The 21163-nt window shown below is 42.2% G+C and overlaps 2 protein-coding genes across 4 annotated transcripts in view; one reads left to right on the forward strand and one right to left on the reverse strand.

The window, feature by feature from the left end:
* Window positions 1-863: 863 nt before the first annotated feature.
* On the forward strand, window positions 864-10673 carry KCTD6 (potassium channel tetramerization domain containing 6). Its single transcript, XM_082664000.1, has 3 exons — window positions 864-918; window positions 8043-8112; window positions 9366-10673. The coding sequence occupies exons 2-3, from the start codon at window positions 8086-8088 to the stop codon at window positions 10050-10052; spliced, it is 714 nt and encodes a 237-aa protein (XP_082520126.1). The 5' UTR covers window positions 864-918; window positions 8043-8085; the 3' UTR covers window positions 10053-10673.
* A 2619-nt stretch (window positions 10674-13292) lies between these two features.
* Window positions 13293-21163, reverse strand: part of ACOX2 (acyl-CoA oxidase 2) — a 35689-nt gene continuing 27818 nt past the window's right edge. For 2 of the 3 annotated variants that reach the window (XM_082664553.1, XM_082664552.1), the window contains 2 exons: window positions 16823-16955; window positions 13293-13636 (listed from right to left, as the gene is read on the reverse strand). In XM_082664553.1, the coding sequence (XP_082520679.1) occupies window positions 13574-13636; window positions 16823-16955 (196 nt within the window). In that variant the 3' untranslated portion in view covers window positions 13293-13573. The remainder of the gene's footprint in view (window positions 13637-16822; window positions 16956-21163) is intronic. The other variant, XM_082664554.1, reaches the window with a different exon arrangement.

A 21163-nucleotide genomic window follows, 5' to 3' on the forward strand; every position in this document is an offset into this window, starting at 1 on the left:
GCCGGCTCCTTCAGGCCTCAGAGCCTTTGCACTAGTCGTTTCCTCTGCTGAAGTCACTCTGCCCTTCTCCCCACCTGGCTGCCTTTCACTACTCCGCTGACAAGGCTGGAGAGGTGACCTTACTACCTATCCCACAGAAGGCAAAGTCGGGAGGTGCTCTGGCCACAGTCCCAGAGTCCAGATCTTCCATAGCCACTGTATCTGAAACAGAGGTCCCTTCCCCTTATTCTCCAACTGATTCATGTACCTCCCAACATTTATAATTATAACTTGTCATTATTTTGGCTACTGGCTGTTTCCTTGGGTCTTTTCTGTTTTCTCCTCTCAGGATGCCCCGCCCTCTTGGTGGCCGCTTTACTCTCCAGGCCTGGAACATGGGAGTTCTCGGGGCCCCATGAGAGTTCGTGAAATGACAAGAGAAACAACTGTGGGGACCCTAGGCCTGAGAACTTAGCGAAAACTGACAGGGTCTGGGCTGATCCCAATCTACAGGCGGAGGCGGGACGTCGGGTGGATTCTGGGCGGAGCGCGGGGGAATCTGGGCGGAGCCTCAGGGGCTCGATTGGGGCGTCGGGGCGGGGCTTCGGGGCTGCTGCGGAGTCAGTCTGACCTAGGCGCCCAGGCTACGCCTGATTGAGTTGTTCTGGCCGCTCGGCCCTCCGGCCACCATCCCACGCCGCCGTTAGGGGGCGTCTGCGCTCGTGGCGCCGCGTCTCGGCTGATAAGGCGCCGCCCGCGCCGGGCGGCAGGAGCCGCAACTCCGGGCGCGGGCTCAGTCGTCCCTTCTGCCGCCGCCGCCGCCGCCGCCGCCGCCGCCGCCACTGCCGCCGCCGCCGGGCGCGGGCTCACTCGTCCACGCGTTCTCGTTCCCCGGCCGCCGGCGTCTCCCGGCCCGGCTACCACCGCTGCTGCAGCGCAGTGAGTAGTAGGGGCGGGCCCACGGCTTGGGGGCCCGGCTCGGGAGGGCCGGGCACTAGCAGAAACCCGCGCGGAGCAGCCCGGGGAGCGGGGTTGAGGGGAATCCGGGCGGCGGCGGGGCCGCACTGAAGGGACCGTGGGGAGCCCGGGCGGCGCGCTCCGGGGCTGGCACGAGCTCGCGGCGGGCTGACTGCGGCCGGGGGCCGGCCTTGGGCGGAGGTTCCGGGCCCCGCCCGGGTGTGGGGGGACGTGCGGGGACGTGCGGGTTCGGCGGACCCGGGTTCCAGGCTCGGGTGCGTGCCACCCTCCCGGCCCCGAGAGTCTCCCGTCCCACGCCGGGGCCGGATCGGGGCGGGGGACTCCGCCTGCGGGCAACAGCGAAGCCCTGCCCGGGTGGGAGCACCTCGAGGTTTGCTCGAAAATGATTTGTTTGGGGTGGTGCTTATTGGCCACCGTTTGCCTTAATTTAAAACCTACGGCTGGGCTTCTGAGCCCAGCCTTAGGAGATTTTCCGCCCCAAAGAGATTGACTGCAGCTGAGTTCTTTATGCTCAGATTTGTGTGTGTCAGGGCATTTTTAATGCTGGATGTCAGAGGTGATAAATGGCCGTGGAAAGGGGGAGCCCCTGAAGCACCTGCCGGGCTGTCAGTGGTGGAGGCTGTGTCTGGGGAGTGGGATTCGAGAAATGAAACAGATCCTGTTTGGATATTCTGCTGAAGTTATCATGTTTCTGCAAGTATACCAGTTCTAGAACAAGTTGATAATTCCAATTTTAGGGCTTTGTGATAGAAGAGGTTTGAGTGGTCAAGAGACCCGAGGTGACCTGGTTTGGCTAAGAATGTTTGGGGTAGCCTAAGTGTCCCTTACCCTTTCCCCTTGGCATGTTCATTTTCTTGCGGTCACAAATGCCTAGGTACATGAGTGATCCCAAGATAGGAAAGAAGGGAGGGGCCAGCATTTAGCACAGGACTGAGCCCAAGATTGAGATGTTTTCAAATGAGCAGATGTGTAGCTAGGAAAAGGAAAATCTTTGTACCTGCATGGTTGGCAGGCTGAGAGAACTTGCCCTTTGGCTGAGAACTATCAGGCCATACTAATACTTCATTTTGTTTAACACCATAGATATTAAGGATTGATGGTCAGGGACCGCCATAGATGCCATTTCTAAGGTTTGTGGGATTTGAATTTTCATAAATCATATTTTAAAGCATTACTGCATAAAGGAATTCTAGCGTTCTATGAATCCCTCAGGGTTTCTTGGATTTTGATATTTGGAGTCTGTTTAAAATGGAATACACGTATTTATTTGGATTTGGTTTTACCTTGGAGATAATCCTGAGTCATGCTTTAGAGAAGTTCCTTCTGTGATGAAGAGCTCAGCTGTCTGGTGGTCTCTGTGGAAGCCAGATGCTTCCCTTTACCTGTAGGTCTCCCTTCTGGAGCTCGGGGGAAAGGAGGATGGTGTAGGGGAGACTGGAAGCAGATTAAGAGGCCTTCTCTTTATGTGTGCCCTGTCTCCATGCCCATGCTCTAAATTACTTGTGTTCACACTCTCAAGTTTCTCAATTTACCACAGAAATTTTATTTATGCTACTGCCACTAGTATTTTCACATTTGTTTGATACTTGTCAGTTTACCAGTGGTTTTTTTAAAAAATAAATTTATTTATTTTGGCTGTGTTGGGTCTTCGTTGCTGTGCGCAGGCTTTCTCTAGTTGTGGCGAGCGGGGGCTACTCTTCCTTGTGGTGCACAGGCTTCTCATTGCGGTGGCTTCTCTTGTTGTGGAGCACAGGCTCTAGGCGCACGGGCTTCAGTAGTTGTGGCACATGGGCTCAGTAGTTGTGGCTCATGGGCTCTAGAGCACAGGCTCAGTAGTTGCGGCGCACGGGCTTAGTTCTCTGCAGCATGTGGGATCTTCCCGGACCAGGTCTCGAACCCGTGTCCCCTGCACTGGCAGGTGGATTCTTAACCACTGCGCCACCAGGGAAGTCCTACCAATGGTTTTTGATTCATGACCTCATTTTCTTCTCTGCAAGAAGCAGCTGGGCATAAAGAGTGATTTACTCAGTCTCATAATTAGTAATGGAGTCGACTTGGGATACAGATCCTCACCGGTGACCAGTTCTCTTTCTTCTGTGTTGGCCTGCCTGTGACTTCAGAATTCTAGTCCGGATCTTTTACCCTGTAGGCCAGTTGTTGCCTTTGTGTTGTGCCCAAGTGGTATCATTACTTTTGGGAAGGTGCCGTTATTCCGTTTTATTTTACAGAAACAGAGTAAGAGGAATTTTATGGTTTTGTGACTGTTTGTGGCAGCTCTTTAGTATTAAAGTCACTTTTCAACGTAGAGCGCCTTTCTCCTAGACCACAAAAGGATTAGTTTTCGGACAAAACAATCCATTTCTGCAGTGGTTATGGTTGGGGTAAACCTAACACCATAATCACATTCCCCTTGTGCGCCTGGCTACCTATGCCACCTTGTATGTGAATGTTAACCCAAAAGACTCCTTTAGATGTCGCTGAACTAGTTACTATAAAAAGTATTTCACTTTCAAACTCCCACATTTCAAGAACAGAGAAATTCAGCGCAAAGGTAACTCAGAGGGTATGTATAGATGGAATTTATTGAGTCTTCTTTTCTGAAAGCCAGACACAAAGATTTCAGTAGGAAGGTGTTTTAAAAGGGCTACCTGGAAACTTTGGGAAGGCAGTAGTTATACATTTTTATTATTTATTCAAGTTTGGAGGTGTGTATTGCAGTGTATAGGTTATTATGTAGGAGCAGGACTTTTAGCCCGGAGAATTCTTAGTCTGTAGCAGAAATGGTAAACGCAGAATATTTGTGTTAAATTAGTTCATCATAACCATGAAGCCTGTAATTGAGTTCTGCAGTGGTGAGGAGAATGACTTTCAGGTGTTCTTATGCTACTCTTTAAGTCATTAACTTGTTGAATTGTGTAGTTTTCACATTTGCTACTATGGAAAATTTTTAGCGATTTCTTTTAAGACTTATATAAATTCTTGAGTGTGTGTTTTCCTTAACGTAATTATCTGCTAACATTACACTGTCAGACTTTGTACATTAGTCATAATTTTCAGTACTGCTTTACATTCTTTGGGAACGGTCAGCTGGTTGTTTCCACATGTATTTTATTTGCGCCAAAGGTCAGCTCTTTTCAGGTGAACTGATTTTATAGGGTCAGAAGTCTTTCTTTGAACTTTACAATTGTTTGTGCTTGGCTGCATTCACTGTTGTTTAAAATGATTGTTAGAAAGGAAAGTCACTTTAAAGGAAATTTTTTTTCATTGTTACCTTCATAATCTCCATTCCTGGACAGTTTTGTGATTTTTCTTTGTGTTCATCAAGTAAAACAGGCCCATTTGATGCCCATTTCAAGATCTTCCTTCTGCTGCCTGTCTTGTGGTCCTTTAATTTCTCATTAAGCCCTCCACTGGAGAGTGCCAGAAGGGAGAGAAGATGAAAAGCAAATGAATCATTTTCTAACTGTTAGCAGCTCTGGAAGATGACTTGGAAATTGAAGCTATTCCGGAAATTCTTTTGCTTTCATTCATCTGCATTGTCTCTGAGACGGTCCTAACAGTCATCAATTCAGAGGTCGATTATCCAGCTCTTGGTTGACCAGGAATCTCTGCCTTTTTTTGGTTTGTTTCTTGCTGTATCTGAGCATCTTCACAGAGGATGTTTAGAAGTAAGGTGCAGAGATAAAATTTAAACTAATCAATACTATTTTTTCCCCTTAGAGCTCTTTAGTGAATGTTTTGATTTGGGGGGATAGTTTAATAGTTGTTATTGGAAGTGACTAATAGTAACTTCATTTTATTTTGATGTATCTTACACACAAATGAAGGGAGGCTTTTGGGTACTTTTTAAGAAACATGGGCTTATATAGATTCCCATAATTGCTTTTCTGAGTTATTAAGTTTGGTGTTTTATTACATCTTTGTACTGGAACAGAACCTTGGCTTTTGCTGTGGAACAGGTTCAGGGGCATCATCTAATTTTGTGTGTGTGTGTGTGTTTGCTCAAAAAGTTATCTTGTTTTGATTTAGCAGTAAAAAAGAAAAAGATTAATAGTGGACAGTCCTTGCATAACAGCTGTAACTTTGATGATGTCTGTTTTTTTACTTGTCTTTGGTCTCCCATTTCTTACCATTCGGATATTCATGGAGTGGGGTTCTTTACTTCACTTAAGACAGAGGACAGGGCTTCCCTGGTGGCGCAGTGGTTAAGACTCCGCTTGCCAATGCAGGGTACATGGGTTCGAGCTGTGGTCCGGGAAGATCCCACATGCTGCGGAACAGTTAAGCCCGAGCACCACAACTGCTGAGCCTGAGCTCGGGAGCCCGCAAGCCACAACTACTGAGCCCGCGTGCCACAGCTACTGAAGCCCGCGTGCCTAGAGCCCGTGCTCCGCAACAGGAGAAGCCACTGCAATGAGAAGCCCGCGCACCACAACGAAGAGTAGCCCCCATTCGCCGCAACTAGAGAGAAAGCCCACGCACAGCAATGAAGACCCAATGCAGACAAAAATAAAGTAAATAAAATAAATAAGTTAAAAAAAAAGAGAAAAGACAGAGTATAGCAGCCTTCAATTACACTAGTGAGTAGGTTCTTGCTATTTTGCTTCAGGGGAATTTTTACAAACCCATTGTGATTGCTCGCTTTGAGTTACTGTTAAATAATAAACCCCTACTAGGTGGATAGGGTTAATAGATGGCTGTAGGGGTGTTTTAAGTTAATCCTTTCGATTTCTCATTTCTTGGATTCTGTTCTTTCAATTTCTATCCAAGGAGGGGTTTTATGGAAAGATCTGGACTAGGAGTCGGGAAACCCAAGCTCTTGTTCAGTTACTTTCTAGCTGTGGGGACTTGAGCAAGTCTCTTAATCTGCCGGTTCTCTCTTTTGCATCTCTAAAAGGGGGATAGTTATTCACACTCTGCTACTGTATCAGGAATGTTGGGGGGACACTCCCCCCTCCCCGCCCCCACCCATTACTTAAATTGTTTCTTTATTCAAGAATCCCTTTTCAGGTTGTGCTAATATGCCTGCAGAGTTCCACTGAGTAAGCTCTTCCCGGAAGTCCTCCATTTTCACATTTGGAATGGTTCTTGGTCTTCCTTTGCTCAGGTCTCTGCCAGTCCATGTATTATATAGTACTTTTTGTTTGTTTGTTTGTTTTCATTTTTGGCTGTGTTGGGTCTTCGTTGCTGCACGCGCACTTTCTCTAGTTGAGGCAAGCAGGGGCTACTCTTCATGGCGGTACGCGGGCTTCTCATCGCGGTGGCTTCTCTTGTCGCGGAGCGCAGGCTCTAGAGCACAGGCTCAGTAGTTGTGGCGCACGGGCTTAGCTGCTCCGAGGCATGTGGGATCTTCCCGGACTAGGTCTCGAACCCGTGTACCCTGCATTGGCAGATGGATTCTTAACCACTGCACCACCAGGGAAGCCCTTATATAGTACTTTTGAATTTTATTCTGTCCTTCAGTTGCTGCTTGTTGCCTTTCTTCATAGATTGAAAGCTCCACGAGGGCAAGGACCATACCTTTCCTTGCTCTACCCTGCAGTAAATGTCGGTTGACTGAATTATTTTTGAGGCTGTCAGTAATGAATACTTCAGGTGATGCGAAAATGCCAAAGATGGGCATCTTACCAGAACTTTGGGATGACTGGCCTTTTAAATCGCTCAGTTGCTAATCTACTGATCTGTCGGTTGGATCAGTAACTGAATCAGGTGCTCGTAATACAAATTGGTAAAACGTATTTCTTGGTTCTGTTACTTCAAATACTGTTTATGAAGCAAGTCAGAGGAATGAAAGGCTGTCAAAACAGCCCTGAATTTGTTCCATTTCTCACCCTATAGCATGTGGAGACCTATCTATATCCAACTGCTGAGTGTGGAGAATAAAAACTGACCCCACGTTGTCTGGTCCACATTTTAGCTTGTTTGCTTTGAAGAATTTGCAAGGTAGAGAAATAGATGCTTCAGGCTCTGATTTCAGCCCCTGCTGTGCTATGCAAATGTTCTCTACATGCCTGAGTGACCTTTTGAGAAAGAGCCTTTGTGATCTTCTGTAGCCAGGGCCTGTTCTGGGAATTAGTGTGCCAGATTCCTCTAAAAGTGGGAAAAGTGAATCTGTGCAAAGACCACGTTAAGAAAAAAAAAAAAAAGCAACCGAAACAGTGCTTTTCCTGGCTAAATACGGATAACTCCATGTTTCTTACTGTCTTTTGCCAAAGCTTTTGAAATTTGCTCTGGAGTTTGCTTTGCCGGGTGATTTGGGGAAATGATGTGTGTGAGGGAGAACTGACTAAAGCAGTTCAGTAACTGGGAAACTGTTTAAGTGCTTTTGAATTGTAGATAAAAATAAATTCAAACTGGCATCTTTAGTATCTGGGTGTTTATCCGTGTCTTCAGGCCGGCTCTCCATAAGCGCCAGGGGACTGCCTCTCAGATGTGTAAGGTTCTTTTTGCCCCCAATTGTACTTTAATGGTTTGGCATTTAACTGTTTTCTGTTTGTTTTGATTATTGTACAAAATGAAATGTATCATTATTAAAAGTATAATTAGTTTTTCTATTTTACAAAAGAGCTACCATTCTGACATACTTCTCCTGGAAAGAGATACCGGTGTCTTGGAGGTTTATAATTTTTAATGCTTTTGCTATGGTGTTTAGTTTATATAGCTGAAATGCTGATGAAAAAGTTTTCCCTTTCCCTCTTTCTCTTAACCTTTTTGATAAGGATCATCACAGGTTTGTACCAGGATAAGGTTGTAGAGGTAATCGTAGTGTTCTCCTGTAGGAATTCTAAACATTGAATTTTCGGAGAAGGTAGGTAGAGTTTGAATGACTGGTTTACTCACTAGGCTCTCTACCTTCTCTAAGTATAGGATAACTCTTTCTCTGTAAAGATTTGCCAGTCTCTTGGGGACCCATAGAAGGCCTTAGAGGAATCCTTTCCTCCCCAGATCTTTGCCTTGTAGCAGGTTTTAGTTGAGCAAAGATGAGTAGTTTTCTGGTGTTTGGCCTGCTCTGTTGGGTGAGAAAACTTTTCTATTCTGTTTTCATAGTTTCATGCACTGTCACATGTCTTTTTCTCTTCCCCAAGTTTCCCTGGAACCTGGGCTCCCCGAGACGCAGCACTGGAGCAGATGGATAATGGAGACTGGGGCTATATGGTGAGAGGCTTTTGCAGATGCATTTTGAAGGCCGGCAAATTATTTTTGTGTGTCTTTCCCCGCCTCTTATGTATTTTTAGGTATAATACATCTCATAAGAATGAAAATTATCAGTGGTGCAAACCGCCCCCCCCCAGTTAGTTTAGATGTATTTTTTGGGTGTTTTAACTTTGTTTGGTGTTTTTAGGTAAGCAAGCTCAACATGGACTCTCTATGTAACTTTTGATAATCATTTTTGTTTTTGGTCTTTAAAGTATGTTGCCCTTAAAACTCTTCCATCGTAGAGTAGTGACTGTTAAATGTCTAGTAGGTAATGGGTAGAGAGGACATTTTCTTGTGGTTGGGAAGGTTAACGGTTGAGAAGGTGCGACTTCTCCCACTAGCACTTTTTCTCGCATGTGCATGTGTCTTCCTATTTTCCTTTTCCTTTGCTAAGAAATATTTTATTTGTATAGTACCTGTCTTTATTTGTCTTATTTTATTTCTTAAATATGATTTTAAAAACCAAAGGTATGTATTATTTAGAGAAGCTTGCTTTTCAAAATTAAAGGCCAGATTGCAACATTAATGTTACAAAAGTGAATATACTATCAGATTATGAAATTTGAAAGCTGCTATTAGCCTTTGGATATATGAGATTGTGCTGACCAAACTGTGTATTTTAACTTAGTATTTGATACTGGTATTTCCATGAAAAAGTTAGGAAGATTAGGTCTACACAAATCTTTATTTTTAAAATAAATTTCATGATTTCCCGCCTCCTTTTGAGGGGGAAAAGACAAAAGAAATATTGAAAGTAGATGTTTTATGTTATCAAATCATTTTTATTCTATTTTATGTTAAATTGAGTTAAGAAAAATGAAAGTTTTTTTTTTTTTTTTTTAAATCTGAAAAAAACTTAAATGAGTATATTTTAGTTTGGCCTCTCTCCTCCCATAATATACTCTGACCTGAAAACTTCTCTCTAGATACTGGGCCTGAAATAAAGTGCCTTTGGAAGCCATGTCCTCCTTTTTTAGTGAACGGCTTTGAAGAATTGGACATATCCCTTTTCTCTATTGAAAGCAAATGTTAGATCTCTTCATCCGGGTGGGTTTCTCACTGAAAATAAAGCTATATTTTGCATCAGTGGATTGCTAGATGTGTTGTAGCCTGAATCTTTTGCTTTGCTTGTTACCACTAATTTTCTTAATCTGTCAAAGTTAGGATTTAAAAACATTTCAGATGACTGATCATTTTTTAAAAACTTGCAGATGACTGACCCAGTCACGTTAAATGTAGGTGGACACTTGTACACAACGTCTCTCACCACACTGACGCGTTACCCGGATTCCATGCTTGGAGCTATGTTTGGGGGGGACTTCCCCACAGCTCGAGACCCTCAAGGCAATTACTTCATTGATCGAGATGGACCTCTTTTCCGATATGTCCTCAACTTCTTGCGAACTTCAGAGTTGACCTTACCCCTGGATTTTAAGGAATTTGATCTGCTTCGGAAAGAAGCAGATTTTTATCAGATTGAGCCCTTGATTCAGTGTCTCAATGACCCCAAGCCTTTGTATCCTATGGATACTTTTGAAGAAGTTGTGGAGTTATCTAGTACTCGGAAGCTTTCTAAGTACTCCAATCCAGTAGCTGTCATCATAACCCAATTAACCATCACCACCAAGGTCCATTCCTTACTAGAAGGTATATCAAACTATTTTACAAAGTGGAATAAGCATATGATGGACACCAGAGATTGCCAGGTTTCCTTTACTTTTGGACCCTGTGATTATCACCAGGAAGTTTCTCTCCGAGTCCACCTGATGGAATACATTACAAAACAAGGTTTCACAATCCGAAACACCCGAGTGCATCACATGAGTGAGCGGGCCAACGAGAACACAGTGGAGCACAACTGGACTTTCTGCAGGCTGGCCCGGAAGACAGATGACTGACCTCCAGCACTGGGAGAAGTTCCTGGAAATGGACTCTCCAGGAGATCGAAGAGGCTGATTTTTTTTTTTTTTTAAATCACAGTGTGAGATTTTTTTTTTTTACTATTTGTATTTATTTGAAGGCACTGGGGACCAGAAGGAAGGAAGTTTTGTGCTTCAGCAGACGCCTCTATGTTTTGTTCCCTTCACCCTGAGTATGCATGTGCCTGTTCAGAGCCTCCAGATACCTTTTTTATAAAAAGAAGTCTGAAAATCATTATGGTATATAATCTACCCCTAACAGCTTTTTTTTATTACAGTGCTAAAATGATTTCTGATTAAATAGTCCCTAACTCAACTAGAAGGCTAAAAATGCAGGAATGAAAGAATAAACAGAGTACTCATGATGCCTTTGGGAAAAATCAAAACATCATGTAGGGTGACCTAGTTTTCAAACCAATAAGCAGTATTATAATATTAAAGGAAAACTGTTCCAATCATTTAAAAGTACTTGTTAAGTACTGCTTTTTACAGTTATGACAACTGTTTCTTTCTATGCATATAAATCAAGCAACCAAATATCTGTAGCCATGGAAATGTCTGACTAGAAATATTTATATTGGCTTCTGAATACAAAATGTCCCTGTGGTAGAAATCTTACTTCTTATGCCTGGTGCAGTATAATTCCCAAGTGTACTGTCTACCAGAATAAATAAATAAATAAATAAATGAAATGTGAAAATTAGGTTTGTATTTATTGATTATTGTCAGTTAAGGGGGGAAATCATATTCTTTGTCTAAAATATGCATTGTTTTATGTCCCAATAAATGCTGCCTATAGCACATTTGTATTTGATTCAGGAGGACTCAGTGGAACTTTAGGATGTGGTTTATAGAATTCTACTATGCTGTTGAAGCAGGGAATTGATGGAATTATTAGTTTTGTCTAAAAGAATGCATATCTGGACAGTGAACGTACAGTTTGACAAATTTTTTTCAAATAGGACTTATTTTGAAGATTATAGATTTTTCTTCAGTAAGCCACCAGTTGTCATTGCTCTATGACCCTTATTCTAGCTTTGTATCTATCGAGCACAGGGACAAACCGACTCTTCAGCCATTTTATTCTCATATATTATGGTGACCCACAAATGTATTTTGTTATTAAGGTTAAATTTCTGAGGAGAAGAAAACTGCAGTGAATGAAGGATCTAGAACAGTTGGAAATATCATGTACTTTTTAAAATTTTACTGTAGTCTTATTTTGCATAAGTTCATTTGATTTTGCATAAGTTCATTTGATTCTATTTCTTGGAAGTTACTCACTGGAAGGATTATGTTAGCTGTAGTGAAACTTCCTAGTTTGCTAGAACACCTTTTAAAAGAGAGTTCAGAAATTTCTTCCCCGTTGTCTAAGGGAGGAGTAGAGTACTGAGGCTGTGTGACTGGGGAAGCTCACTCCTTTTCTCCTCTGAGAAGATTCTGAAATTCTCTTTCAAAGAAGGATGAGAATATTTACTTACATCCATTTCTGCCCACGTCTCTCTGAAAACTTAAGATTTGACAAATGACCAATATCCAGAAACCTGTAACTACCCCATTTTTACCATCTTCAAACTAAAATCCCTTAATGTTATTGGTAGGTTGCTGTGGTTTCAGTAAATGTACTAAGTATGAGGTTATCTTTTTAGAAAATGGTCTCCTCCTTCAAACTGATTAGTGGTTACCTAAAAAAGAGACAAGAAAAGGAACAGCCCAGCCAGCTATGTGTTGTTGAGTTAGCTGAGGTGAATGAAAGATGAAATTATTTGGGTTGAAAACAGGTATGGAAATGGGAATGAATAATTGTTCCAAGGTTTTAAGAGTAAAACATCTATGAGGTCTCTTCCTTGTCCAGATTACTGGAGATAAGTTTGCTTTTGGTAAATTTTCTCAGATTTATAAATTATTAACAATTAAGTGATTATTTATATGAGTAAATTAGGAAAAGTAGCCCGCTGAGATTTTTTGCAATTTAATTTGTTTGATGGTATTCAATTTTGAGTGTTTTATATACTCGGGTAGTTGAAAATGATGTGAAAAATGTAGGTTGGTTATATTTGGGTAGTTTGAGACAATTATGTCTTTTATGAAACTTTAAATCATTTTTACTTTGGAAGAGTTGATTTTTTAAACATTTATGTTAGTTGTATTCCTAAGGCTGTATTTTTTTCCTTTTCATTTTTTTAATTGAAGTATAGTTGATGTACAATATAATATTGGTTTCAGGTGTACAACATAGTGATTCGACATTTATATACATTACGAATTGATCACTGTAAGTCTGGTAACCATCTGTCACCATACAAAGTTATCACACTATTATTGACTATACTCCCTATGCTGTACATTACATCCCGTGGCTTGCTTATTTTATAACTGAAAGTTTGTACCTTTTAATCCCTTTCACCTACATCCCATCCCCACCTCCGCCAACCACCACTGTATCTATGAGTCTGTTTCTGTTCTGTTTTGTTTGCTCATTTGTTTTGTTTTTTAGATTCCACATGTAGGTGAAATCATATGGTATTTGTCTTTCTGTGTTTGATTTATTTCACTTAGCCAGTACCGTCTTATGTCCATTCATGTTGTTGCAAATGGCACAATCTCATTCTTTTTTATGGCTGAGTAATATTCCTTTGTTTATGTACACCACAGTTTCTTTAGCCATTCATGTGTTGTTGGACACTTAGGTTGCTTCCAGATCTTGGCTGTTGTAAATAGTGCTGCAGTGAACGTAAGGGTACATGTATCTTTTCAAATTAGTGTTTTTGTTTTCTTTGGGTAAATACCCAGAAGTGGAATTGCTGGATTGTATCATAGTTCTATTTTTAATTTTTTGAGGAACCTCCATACTGTTTTCCATAGAGGCGGCACCAACTTACATTCCCTGCGGCAGTGCACAAGTGTTTCCTTTTCTCCATATCCTTGCCGGTACTTGTTATTTATTACCTTTTTAATGACAGCCATTCTGATTGGTGTGTGGTGATCTACATTTTATTTAGATTATACCAAGTATAGGCACTTTTAGAAGAGGATTGTTTGTGTGTGTGTGTGTGTGTGTGTGTGTGTGTGTGTGTGTGTATGTGTTCTTTTAAGCCCTGGGATAAATAAATGTGTGCTATAAGGACACAAGTGATAACTAATGAGTCTATTGGCTTTTGCTAGCTCTAAAGCAAATCCTGGCATTTAACAAAATAGAAGCTGCAAATGGATAGTGCTACTGTTTTTTTATTGTGGGAAATTTCAAACATATTCGGAAGTAGAATAATGTAAACACCCACGTACCCATTGAATAGCTTCAACAATGATTCACTCCCCCTTTTTCTTCCCATGGATTATTTTGAAATAAATCACAGATATTTCATCTGCTTCAGTCTGTGTCTCTGGAAGATAATGATCCTTTTTAAAAAATACATACATATGTAGTTGTAGATTTTAATGATGCACATGCCATAGTACCATTACCACGTGGTGGTGCCTCCTGAATGCTGTTGATTATTTCATAGCCTGGATCTCCAGCCTTGTAATAGTGGTCTTATATATTTCTCATAGGCAGGGTTCCCCTGTTTGTAGAAAAAAGTGCATTGTTAAGACAGACTATTTCTGCCAGGATTAATGACTTCTACTTTCAAATTAAGTTTTTAGTTTCAAAAAAGTAACATTACATACGATTCTTAATATTTTAATTTATTTTTAAAATTCATTTTGTGTGAACATATGGGGAAACATTTTTTCCAAAGGGCATCCTTCCTTTTCTCATGCAGATTTTAAATTGTGGATGCAGGTGGCCAATTAAAAAAACACAGCTATCATTTGCTTTTGGGATTTAATACAAATGAAAGGCTTGACTCTTTGAGGCTCTTTGAAATTGAACATGTTAACCACAAAGCAAGGAGCCAGAAGGTGAAATCAGGTAAGCAATATTCTGTGTCAGAATTGGGTATCCCCATTATTCTCTAATGTGATGTCTTGATTTCTTTTCTTCACAGCTCTATCCCCATCTTTTATAGTATTTACTTGTTTACTTTTTTGCCTGTCTCAGTTAAAACTGTAAGCTCTTTGACGACAGGGTCTATGACTCTTTTGTTCTCCTGTGTCCTCAGTGCCTAGAATAGTTTCTGGCATACCTCATATGCTCAGTAACTATTTGTTGAATGATTGAATGAATGCATGGATCAGATTGAATGAATGCATGGATCAGTAGTTGCATCTGGCAACTACTTGAATAAATTTCTGCAATAGAATAATTGGGGAGAAATAGGATTCTTATTTTGAAATTATCCCCAGTGGTTCTTTCACTGCTTGCATCTATAGGGAATCACTTAGATAGGAGTGCACGTGGGGAACAGGAACAGTCTTTTGCAGTTCATTTTGGAGAAACTGTCTTGAAATAGCATCCAAATCAGGAAAAAAGCCAAAAGGCAGAACACCATAGCGAGAGTAAACCATGGGAGTGCATCATCCTGTCTGGGGATAAAGCTCAGCACCTAACCTGCCCCAGACAGGAGAGACTCTTATAATTCTAAGACATTCAACACAGCATAGCACTTTTCTTTTGGTAGAAATGTCAGTGAAATAAATTCCTGTGTGTACTTTTGTGTCTACAAGGCATGTTTCAAAGTAGCTTTTGTTTTAATTTATTTGAAATACCTGTAGTGTTCCTTTTTCTGCCAGTGCAAATGAGGAAAAATGTCTCTAACTGCAGTTTCAAAATTACCTACAGCAGATTAGAAACTACACTTTAAAAGGGCTATTTTGGTGGTGCCTAGAGGAGCCAGAAATGTAAGATTAGGGAGCCATATATTAGTTGTCAACAAAGTGTCGTTTTAACTAACTGGAAGCATTCTTCAAGGTCACTTACAATCTCACATTCTTAAAATCGCTGTGCATGAAAGAGTCACGTTGCTGTACCTGTCACCTTTTGTGCAAGGTAATGTAAGCTAGGATGGCAAAAGTTTGCAGTGTTGGGTATGCAGCAGGGTCCTTGTTCCGCTGCGTAGGTCACAGAACCATGTTCATTTACTCCGTAAATGCAAAGTATCTACTCTGTGATAGACCCTGGAGTTGGGAAGATGAAAACTCCATCCTTGTTCACAGTCACGTGGCAGGAGATAGGGAAGAGTGAATGGGATGGCGTGCATCACCATCTTACCAAGTCTGCTGATGCTGTGGGTCAGTCATGCCCCTCATCTAGACAAGCCTGCCCTCATATAGTGTCCAGATTAAATTCTTTCAAGATGAAGAGTAGAAACAAGTAAAAGACAAGGAAGCCCCTGTGTTCTTTGGTGAATACGAGGAATCAGGAGAACTGGCACGTTTCCTTGTGTTGCTAGTAAAGCAGGTTTGAGCTAGATATGTCAGTGTTTCCTGACAGGTGTTAAGGCAGGGTAGGTTTTTCTCTCAAGTACCAAAGGGCACGTGTGTTTCTTTAGACCACAGGGGCTAATCTGGAGTGGCAGGATTGCTGTAGTTCTATGCCAGGATTTAAATGTTAGAAAGTAGAGAGATCTAATCATTAGAAAAAGTAACACACTAGAAGTAGCTTAACTGTACTAAGCAGTAAATGTATTGTACCTTCTTTAGTTAAGTTCTTTATCTTTCCTTGTTGAGTTAAAAGGATGCCTTCCTGGAGACAGGGATTGGCCTTCTAGCTGACAACCATCTTGGGGGTAACGTTGTGTTGCAACTTTAGATAACCATGTTAAATTAAGCTATGAGGTATGACAGGATGCAGAATGTTAAGAGCAAGTCTAACACCATGCTAAGTGTGAATGAAAGCCTGAGAGGTGCCAATTTGATGAGGTGTTAAGACACCTTTTCTGAAATTTGAAGAGGAAAGAGGTAAAAAACTAGACTTCATCATCTGAATTACATATCTGCATTATAGAACTTAAAATAACCTGTTGTATAGCTATAGAGTGTCTTTGTTTTGATCATCTGTATCAAATCTGCTAGTAAATGTTGGTTCCCCAAATTGTAAATACAGGGTTTATTTCTCTACTCCAGTTAATGTAGGCGTTGATATTCATAATGTTTCCCAATGAGGCTCATAGCAGAGAGTCTGGGATGCTGGCTGTAGACTGTTAGGATTTTATGAGTCCTCCCCCTTCTTCTGTTAATGAGTTCTCGTGTTCTCTCCTGGGACAGCTGGGGATCTTTTTGCCATAACCCTTGTAATTGTCATTTATTTGGCTTTCCTGGGATACTGATGGCAGTGCAGCAGGCTTCTTTGTCCCTGGGATTTTCTTCCTTGTAGAGAAGAGGGAGGAGGCATCTCTAGCAGGCAGTGAGGGCTGAGAGAGAGACCCCCACCCCCAAGCTTCCTATCACCCCTGAATACCTACTGTATCAACACGAAACTAAGAGTTAAAAGGCTGAAATTAAGATGGTTAAATCAGTGCAGTGATTTACCTTTTTATTTCTGTTACTTAAAAAGCCACTTTGCCACTATGTGTGTATGCCCTTGTGTATGTCAAGCCGTGATTTAGAGCTTGGGCCTTTCTCCAAATTCCCTTTACCAAATTCTGAGCAATGCATTTTGCTTATTACAGTTCAGACTCAGAGTTCCTACCAGGCCACATCCCTGCTCCAGGTTTCTTTTATGTATTCTCAAAATATTTTAAATAGACATGCTATGCCAAGCAATTTCTAACCTAATGGGAATCAATTAAAATGGGAAAACATGGAGTTATATTCACTGCTTGCTCTCGGCTGTCTTGCATAATTTATAATGTGTTCTATTCAACTACCTGAGTATTGGTTGGTGACCTCTGAGCCCACTGGAACAGACGTTCATAGACATTTCCGTCATAACAACCAAGTGCTGAATTTAAACACTGATCGGTGAAGTCAAAAGCATCAGTTAACAAGACAGCATCCTTTCTGAGAGAAAAAAACAAAAGAGTCGTATTTTAGATTGCTTTTGCGAATCTGATTAATCTGGGATGGTGAATAACAACACCTAATTAGAAGTTGCATCATTATCCACTTTTCGAACAACTCGGCTTTTTTTTTCTTTAAGTTTTAATTTTTGATCAGTTATATAAGCACAGCATAAAGAGTCAAATAGTTCTTCAAGGCTTGTTATTGAAAATCAGCATATCCCTGCCTCTCCCCTCCATTTCTTCCCCCTACCCCTAGAGGCAATCAGTTTTAGTCTTTTAGCTGATATTTGGGGAATTTACCCGAATGACTCTAAATGTCTTGTTTGTATTGCTACCTCATATTCATTGGTGCTAGATATTATCTGTTGACTATTACAGAAGATCCGGATTTATTTTAGCACCACTCTCCTCAGCAGTACCGATCAGCCCCCCTCCCCATCCCCCAACCTCTGCTTCCTCCCCACGGCCTTCCTGCCTCCCAATATAATTACAGTGTTGGCCAGACTGATGTTCAGTGCTTCCCTTGTTATGACTGTATGTATCCTGTATGTTAGTATGACTTTATGTATTCTGTTCACGGCGGAGCCACGTTCCCACCACATCTCTCCTGTTCTAGGGGTCGCTCTCCAGCACTTCTGTCATAGTTCTTAGTGATTTCACTGTCTGTGTGGAAGTTCCTTGAATCTTCTCCCCATTGACCGTGTTCTACAGCCTGGCTCTGTCACTGTCTGCCGAGATCACGCACCAGGCCTTGTCATCCACACCTGCATCTCACCATAGTCTCAGCCATGTTCTTGTCACTGTCTCCTCTCTTTCTAGCTTACTCCCTCTACTATTCTGACTTCTATGATTCTTATTTTCCCTTTCAAGCGACAAAATTATTTTAACCTATGGAATGAAATATTAAAATAATTGTTCACATGCTTCCCTTCCTCTTTTAGCAGAGGATATAAAATAAAATATGTGATTGTTTGTTTATACTCTTCCTTAACGCTCGTTTCACAGAGTATTTGAGGTGACTGAGATACTGTACTTATTTAATCCTTTCTGGATGGCCTTTAATCATTATTATGAAATGATTTTCCTACAGGGCTGTTCATGATTCTTTGACCCTCCTGGCACCTACTGCCTATTTAAAGTCCCTCATCTACATGGTCTCGCTTCCCTCATCTGTCTGAAATTCCATGGTCTATTTATTATATTCACTCCCTCCAAACAATATTCAACAATTTTTCTTGCTTTGTCATACTTGTTTAGCAAAACCCCGTTCCTCGTTATTTCCAGTTTTCCACCGACTTTGCCCCATACCTTTGTAACTATATGGCTGGAAAAACCAATACTGACTGTTGTAATAAGGACCCAAGTGGGCCCTTATTGCTACCCGGCAGTCATATCACATTCTAATTCATTTACTCCTTCATTCTCTTAGATGATTATCTCCCACCTTCTCTTTGATCTTCAGATCTACACTGCTCACCTCCACATCTCTCTCAACCTAGATGACTTTGAGTCCTATTCCACTGGTAAAATAGAAGTGGTAAGAAGAGTTCCACAAGTTCCCACCCATGCATTTAAACATATGAGGTTTTCTCTCATAGTACAGGTAAACTGTCCAGGTTCCCAGCTCTGACCAGTCCCTCCTCGTCCACTAGATGCCTTCCCCTCCTGCCTAGTAGAGAGAGCAATGTTCCAGAAGTCCTCCTGCCTTTCCCCTATAACGTCAAAATTCCCCTCTCTCCCGAAACATTTCCATCAGTTTCCAAACAAGCTGTCATTTCTCCCACCTAAAAACAATCATTTGGGGCTTCCCTGGTGGCACAGTGGTTGAGGGTCCGCCTGCCGATGCAGGGGACACGGGTTCGTGCCCCGGTCCGGGAAGATCCCACATGCCGGAGCGGCTGGGCCCGTGAGCCATGGCCGCTGAGCCTGCGCCTCCGGAGCCTGTGCTCCGCAGCAGGAGAGGCCATAACGGTGAGAGGCCCGCGTACCGCAAAAAAATGAAAATAAAAACAATCATTTGACTCTATTTCCCTCTCCATCATCTGACCCATATCTTGGCTCCACTTTGTGACAAAACTTGAAAGAGTTCTGCTTGTTGATGCTTGCTCTTTCCAGTTCTTCTCCGCCTCTTCTCAACTAGATCCGTTCAGGTCTTCACTCCCACCATTCCACTGAAGCAGCTCTTGTCGAGGTCACCTCATCATCATCTTTGGAGGGTCCCAAGACTCCGTACCTGGGCCTCTTCTCTTCATACACTCACCCCTTGTGATACCATCCTTCTCATGGCTTTAAATACCAACGATATGCCAGTGACTTCGAAATTTTTCTCTCCAGTCTCTCCTGCTTACTAACATCTTACTTGATTTCTAGCAGGCTCTTCAAACTTGATGTATTCAAAACCAAACTCCTGACCTTCTAGACCTTCTATCCATCCTGCCCAAACCTGGCTTTCCTGTAGTCTTTCCCGTTTATAGTAAATGGCGACTCTGTCCTGGCCCAAAACCTGAACTCCTCTCTGTCTCTTACATTCCATATCTAATCTGTCAGCAAATCTTGTTCTACCTTCAAAATATATCCAGACTTCTACCACTTCCCACCACCTCCAGTGCTATCACCCTGGTCCAATCCAGCAGCATCTCTCCCCTGGATTATTGCAGCAGCCTCCTGACTGGACTCCCTGCTTTTCACTCTTGTCCCCCTCCCGAGTCAATTCTTAATATGGCAGCTGGAGTGATCCTTTAGAAACACACCTCAGATCTCCTCAGATTGTGTCTGTCCTACGCTCAGAACCTTCCTTGTTCTCACACAAAGTGAAAGTCAAAGTCTTACGTCTTTGCAGTGACCTACACCCACTCCATTGTCGTTCCCAGTCCACCCCTAGTTCTCTGACCTCTGTTCTCATTCTCCACCTCAGTCATGCCACTCCAGCTGCTGCGGCCTCTTCTCTGTTTGCTGGATGGACATGCCAAGCACTCTCTGGCTTCCAGCATTTGTACTTCTCCTTTGCCTGGAATGCACTTTTCCCAGCCAACCACATGGCTCTTCTCGCCTCCCCACCTTCAGATCTTTCCTCAGACATCACTTTCCCCGAGAGGCCTTCTCTAACCTATTTGAAACTACAGTCCTCCACCCCCACCCCCAGCATTCCTCATCCCCCTTCCCTGCTATCTTTTTCTTCGTAGCGTTTATTACCACTTTGCACGCTATATGTTTGACTTATTTTGTGTATGTGTGTTTGTTTCCTCTCCTCCAGTCTGTCGCCTTTTCAATCTGAAACTCATATCCTTCATTTGAGGAGTATTTTCTTGAATTATTTTGTTAATGATTTGCTCCCTTCTGCTTTCTTTTTCTTCTCTTTCTAGACCTGTTCTTTAGATGATGGACAGTTAGGATCAGTCCTCTTACTATTTTTATCTTCTCTCCTATTTTTGTCTTCTTGCCTTTTTGCTTTCTTTCTGCGAGATTTCTGCAGCTTTGTCTTCCAGTCCTTTAATTGAGCTTTTCATTTTCACTATCATTAATTTCATAGAGCCCTTTTTTTTTTTTTTGGTTCTCTGAATATTACTTTTTAAGAAATGACATTCTTGTTTTGTGGTTGCCATAGCTCCTCTTAACTCTTTGAGGATATTACTGATCTTTCAAAAAAGTTCTCTGTGAAGATTCTTTTGTGAGCCTCGAGTTGCCTTGTTCTTGCTTGGTCTCTGTCTTTTATGTCAAGGGCTTTCCTCAGGTGTCTGGTGATCCCTGAGTGTCTGATCATAGCTAAGAGTGGGGCATTAACTAGCTGATTAGAAGTCTGGGTGTGCTTGTCAGTGTGGGGTTCCCTGTGGGGTGAACTGGGTATACCATTGGGGGACCTCGGTGTCAGTGTCTTTACTTCTCTCTCCTTTGGGCTGGTTAGATTCTCTAGAGGAGGATCATGTTATCATTTTCCTGCAGAACACGAGCCTGGCTGCCAATTTGCTGGGAACCGGTGGGGAAAGAGGGCTGGGGGAGAGGGCTGTCAGCATTGGCCTATAAACATTTATTCAAGCCCCTGTTTTCTGTAGGGTAGCCTGATGTTCTTCATCCTCAACTATGCCTGATGTCCCCTAGTCTGTAGACCCTCTGTTTACCCTCCTGCCAGGGTGCGGTCAGGGAAAGCCTTAAAACTACTCAGACAGGAGAAGGGGAACTGGGGATTCAACTCCTCCTGAAATAGACTTC

The sequence above is a fragment of the Grampus griseus genome, assembly GCF_964374135.1.
Source record: "Grampus griseus genome assembly, chromosome: 10".
Classification (NCBI taxonomy): Eukaryota; Metazoa; Chordata; class Mammalia; order Artiodactyla; family Delphinidae; genus Grampus; species Grampus griseus.